Below are 6024 nucleotides of genomic sequence, written 5' to 3' on the forward strand. Positions count from 1 at the left end.
TGTTCTATCTAAACACAGTGTGGTGCTGTTCTGCTGTACTGTGTGACACTGGAGAGGACTAGCTTACCAGACAGTGGCAGCCCAGCCTGTCTCTGTGCTAGTCTGATTGAGATGCATGGAGTTACCTGTCCTCAATGGCCAGAGTGTTAGCTGTCAGCCTGTCTCTGTGCTAGTCTGATCGAGATGCATGGAGTTACCTGTCCGCAATGGCCAGAGTGTTAGCTGTCAGCCTGGCTCTGTTTGCGTGGCTGATTTATGTCATTTCCACTCTTCCACTCGGAATGGACTCTCGCTTCCATCAAGGTAGAGGAGTTTAGACTCCTTTCAACCCAGAAATAAGTTCAATCTCAATTTCCATTCAGACACATAGCAGAGAACATTTGCAAGAATGAAAGAAAACAAATAAGTAATTCTCCCTTTCCGCCGTATGCTCCCTTTTAGCGATGTTTCCCCAACAATATTGCTCTCTGCTCAGCAATTTTCTCCCAGCCAACGTATTTGTGTCTGGGAGATGACAGAGCAAACGACAGCCGGATCTCTGGGCCTCGGGTAGGTAGGTGTTCCATATGTCATAGAGGCAGCGGCACGACGGCGTTAACATGGGATTTCATTTGGTTTCATCAGATAGACGTTCGACACGCGCACACACAGGGATGGGATGGGGCTAACCTAATGGTAGAAAAAGCCCTCATACTTTGCCAGGTTCATAGGGCCAACAACCAGTTTAAACTGATAAAAAATAATGAGGTAGGAACGGGAGCAATTTTCAACGTCCTCTGCTTGTGAATTGTGTTTTTGAGAGCGGTGCCCTGAGATAATGGCGAATCCACAGTTGTTCTGGATTGAATGAATAGAATAAAACGTCTGGTGTTGACCAAAGTCCTTTTTCATCGCATCTCGAATTCATTGTGTCTCATTTTTCATTCAATAAGTTGATAAAAATGGCATCATTGAAAGAGCTCAAGAGGGACATAGTGGGACATATAACACACTTAGGGGAGGGGAGCAAATGGTGTGAGTTCATTATTGATGAGAAGAATATGAGAAGGAAGGAAGGGGATGGTGGAGTGGCTTATCACCACCTGGGACCATGACTCATACTGACCAATGACCACTGATGATGTTTTCCTGATGAATGTCTCAAATGAATCAGTTACTTTAACTGTAGTGTGACACCGATAGACGAGGCTGCATGTGAGCTGATGATTCAAATAGGTATTTTAAGCATATAATGCGGTGCACAGCTTCCTCTACCAACAACACAGGGTAGGTCCTCCTCTATAGATTGGACAATACTCAGTCCTTTCAGTTTGTCTAATGCGGTAGAGAAAGGCACTTTCCAGCAATCTAAATAAAGATTGCTTTATAAAGAGATTAGATCTTTTCAAACAGATATTTGATTTCAAATGAGAACCTGGATTGATAAAACAGACATTCAACAAACATTCTGATAAATACTTAGAAACCAGCATCAAAAGCCTGTCTAATAGTATGTCTAGGCTCAAGCTCCTGTTATGAAACACAAGGCTCTTTTTTCAATGTGTGTGTGTGTGTGTGTGTGTTTGTGCCTGCATGCCTGTCTGTATAGGCAATGTTAGTCTGATGTCAGTATTGTACATGGGCTGTAGAATATCCAGTGTTAATGACACGTTATTGATTCAGTGTGCTGTAATCTGTCGAAACCGGTCAGGACCAGCTGCAACAGGGGGCGACGCTTCCTATAAGGTCATCTGCAGCCATCTGCTCCGCAGCGGACGTGATTATCCTCCTACCACTTGTTAAAGTGCCACCATTAAGAGGATCCCACAGCAAATTACAACTGAAATGAATTGAGAAGAGGGAGAGTTTTCAGAAAGTTACTTTCTTTGTCGAACGCAGTTGTAGTCGACAGAAGTACAGTGCTGTCGATTGAGAATGATACCAGTTAAAGTCTAACTGATCCAAACTCCTATTACTCAATAGTATTTTGACTATACTCATATGGAAATAGAAATACATCTAAAATAGAACATAACCCTTCATTCTATATATATATATATATATATATATATATATATATAAAGTCTATATCACAATATATGTTAAATACATCGGGAAATATTTCAATGATTTTCAATAAAGGCTAAAGTGACAAAATTCAGAATTTTGACATGTCTCTCCGTGGACCCTCTGAGACTTCTAGGAAGATTTTAGTCCACAAACCCCCAAAATGCTTCAAGTTTTCACCATCATTGTAAAGCCCTAGTTATTTCGTTGCTTTGACAAAGTTATTTCTGAAGATCTTTATTTCTTTCAAGTGATTAGTGATTAATTTACATCTGTCCCTCATTTTAAGGTCAACACTGTTACATGAACTGAACTCTTGTTTTAAGAAACTATTTCTTTTTAAAAGAAAAATGTAACATCTAATAGTCAAATCATAGTGTAAAAGCAGATGAGCTGGTTCTACTCTTTTTGGCCATTTTCTGGTGCTTTATGGTAAAAAACTGAGTGAGTTGAGCATAACATGTCAACCCTGTTACCCTTAGATAGACAGGCTAGAAATGTATAAAAAAACGTTTTTTTTTTTTTTTTTGGGGGGGGGGCATTCAATTGCCTCTCCCTGCTGCAGTCAACAAACTTCCTTTCCTCCTGTCACAAAGGGATTCATGGCTGATTTAACTAGTAATTAACAGTTTGAGGGCCGTTCAAGTGGATTTTCCCCAGATGTGGTAAATTCCCACTTCCCACTTGGATACAAACACACCATAACACAGCTAAGCATCCACTGTAGATCCATATAATACCACTCACTGGAAGCACAAGACTTACACCTACATTTTGACATATTATGGAGTGTTGTACGAAGAATAGTTTGTAGCTAACCCCACCCCACCCCACCACAACCCAACCTCTCTCTCTCTCTCTCTCTCTCTCTCTCTCTGTCCCCAGTGTGACTCCATAGCTCCAGTTCTGGTTCGAAGTGCTCCCTCTCCTCCCTCCTGTCTCCCTCTCTACCCCCTCTTTCTCTCTTCTCTCTCTCTCTCTCTGAGTGCTGCTCCCCTGCCAAGCGGGCCGTCCCTGGAGTAACCTTGTGGCAATGAGATCCTGATCACGAGTCAGGAAACCAAGATTTTCAGAAAGCCCTCCTCTCTCAGCAACAGAAATGAGAGGGTGAGAAAAAGTGAGAGAGAGAGAGAGAGAGGGGGGGAAACAGCTATCGTTTGCCCAGCCTTGTGGAGAGACAAGAGTGAGAGAGTAAGTGAATGAAAGAGAGGGAGGTAGAGAGAGAATTAGAGAGAGTGACTGACAGCAGGGGTGAGGAGCAGATGAGAGGAGAGTTCACAAACTATTGCAAAGCGTTGGAACAACCACCAGACCTCCAGTTCAAAGTAAGTACTTCTAACCGGAGCAAGGTGCACACTTGGATGTGTGGTGGTAGTTGGGTGACCAGGAGAGATGTGGCGTGTGAAGCTATTGGGGCTGAGATGAGGAGGGAGATTTCAGAACTGTGAGAGGCAGACAGGGACTAGCAATGCTGGGAGTCTGGGGAGTATGAATGGGCCGAGACTCAATCAGATGAGTCCAACTGTAGCCTAGACAGATATGGACAATTAGTGATAACAGAAGGAGCGTATGGGGAATGTTTGTGTTGTGGGATAGTGGAACTGGTGTCTTTGAGTTGGCAGCATCATTATTAACTCTCTGTGTAGTAAGTGTTCTCTGGCTTGCTTTGTTTTGGATGTCATGCCACGTCCCAGGCTAATAATACACTAAATACTGCGACAAACCAAAGTATAGCTCGAGAGCCTTTTTGTGAAGTTTTTTTTTCCTGGATATCTCGATTCTAATTTATGGTTGCAGATACTAATCCCCACAAGCTACGGGTGTTGTTTTTGTATCCCTTTCAGCACACTGTTGCTGTAAACCCTCTTGATTGTCCATGTGTTTTCTATGGTTTATTCAGTTCTGAAGGTGGAAGGCTCAGAGACTCAGGTATATGAACATAAAAGCTCTTGTTTTTTCAATTACAAAGGATTTATAATTTGAACTGGATATATTTCCCTTTCAGGCTTCGTATGTGAGACAAATAAAACAGTAAAGAACAAGAAGCTCAAAACAAGCTCAAGAGGAAATGAAAACAACAGTAGAGAGAGCTGCAGGACTTTGTGTCTCCCTGTAATATTTAGTGTTTGCATTACAGTAAGGGATTAACTCCAAAAGTAGCATTTATCCAAATACTTAGTATGCTGTAGGACTCGTTGCAAACTTCAAGACTTCTAGGAACATCTATGTTTCCTCTAGTCTAAAACGATATTTCGTTTTTCTTCATATTGTAGCACAACTGCTCGAATCACTCCATCTGTCAAGTTTCACAATTCTACGGAGGTGCACGCCCACCAGAACACAACCCTTCATTCCCCAAGCATATCATTAGACTAGTCATTTTATTGGCTCCGTTTGGTGTCCTCTTATAAAGACCTATGCTTGCAGTGTGTGTGAGTGTGTTTGACAGAGCGTATTTGTGCGTGGCCGTGCATGTGCGTGCGCATGCGTGTTGTTGGGGACAGTGTTTTTCCCAGGATATTGTAATTTGGGTCAGGCCTGACTGGAATGAGAAACCGAGGGCATCGGTATTGTAGAACTCCTGTGGTTGAGCAGACCTTGCGCCTGTGTTGCCATAGTTATGTTCACCCCTGGTATAGGAACCCCAACTTCGACCAACATCTCTGGCATTCCTACTGTGTACAAAAGAGCCCTGGTCTCGATCTAGCTTTAAATGAGCTTTGGCCAGTTCATTGCTTTAGAAGTAACACATGGTGTGTTCCTAATGAAAGAGCTGGGAGATTAAACATGAGGCAATAGGTGGAGAGATGAGCTTGAGAAACCAGCTTTGGTCAGTGGGAAGTCAAGCTCATTGAGAGACCCGAGGTGGAGCTGAGCTGCCTGGATGGAAGCCAGGAGGGTGAACTAACTCTCACATAACCAGTCCCATTTGTCAATGTGCACTGACATTTATGTAAGGGCTGCCATTTGAGGAAGATAAGGCGAGGCACATTTTACAGATCCTGCTTTCCCTCAATGTTAAGTTGTCCCTCACATTTCAAATACTTTCTATGTGCGACACTGAGAGATGCTATTCAGCATGGAACACAAAGCCAATGCATTTCCCCCATCTATACAAATGCTGTGTCACGTGACCGCTCTCCATGGAAGACCTGGAGCAATAAGGTATAGAATGGTCTGTGAGATGCCTAAGAAGGCTGCTTCACAGTGGGGAAGGGAAGCACTCTCAAAGGAGCCAGGTCCGGTCTATAGGGAGCAAGAGGCTGAGAGAGAGAGAGAGTGGCAGGGATAAGGAAAATGCACAAAGATCCCCACATTGAGTGGCTGGTTCATTCTTGTGGTGTACACATTGACCTCTCACATCACATGTAGGCTGAACAGAGAGGCTGTTGATGGGGTCTGGAGAGGTAGGGAGGGAGAGGGCCGCCAGACCCAAACCAGAGACGGGCCCCAGTCTAGGCCCTGAGAAGCCCCTTCCCATATTTGCATCGAATAGCCCTCTCTGGCTGTCATCATGCCAATGACGACCTCAGAAGTTGGCAGTACAGCACAACAGTTCTGAGACCAGGCTGAGCTCGGAAGTTCATGGGCTGTATGCTGTTTGGTACTGTAGCTAGACTAGAGCCGTCAGCTGGGACCCTGCAATACGAGAGGTAAGTTTCAACAGTATCCACTATCACAGAGCTAGAAGAGGCTACTAAGATACTATGATACTAAGAGATGACTAGATCTCTATTTTATCAAATCCTCTCAGAAAGTCCATAGGTAATCATGGCATGGGATTTAGTCTAAGCTCAGGGCCTGTGTCGTTTTCAATGATTAAGTGGTCAATTGAGGAAATGCACATATTCTAATTGAGACATCAAATAGACGGCTATTTCATTACAACAAAACCGTAACAATCTCTGGCTTACTGAAAATCCTTAAATCCAGCTATGAGAGAATGGATTTCACAGTTTTGAAATCTGCCATTAGACC

General features: G+C 43.4%; 1 protein-coding gene across 2 annotated transcripts in view; it reads left to right on the forward strand.

Annotated features, from left to right (window-relative positions):
• Nucleotides 1-3116: 3116 nt before the first annotated feature.
• LOC115180601 (pleiotrophin-A) overlaps nt 3117-6024 on the forward strand; it is a 41769-nt gene continuing 38861 nt past the window's right edge. The window contains exon 1 of one of the 2 annotated variants that reach the window (XM_029742817.1): nt 3117-3371. Coding sequence is in view for 1 of the 2 variants with exons in the window: in XM_029742816.1 (XP_029598676.1) it covers nt 5632-5699 (68 nt within the window). In the remaining variant the exon portion in view is untranslated. Of the gene's footprint in view, nt 3372-5616; nt 5700-6024 lie in introns of those variants that run through there. The other variant, XM_029742816.1, reaches the window with a different exon arrangement.

This window comes from Salmo trutta, chromosome 40, assembly GCF_901001165.1.
Source record: "Salmo trutta chromosome 40, fSalTru1.1, whole genome shotgun sequence".
Taxonomy (NCBI): domain Eukaryota; kingdom Metazoa; phylum Chordata; class Actinopteri; order Salmoniformes; family Salmonidae; genus Salmo; species Salmo trutta.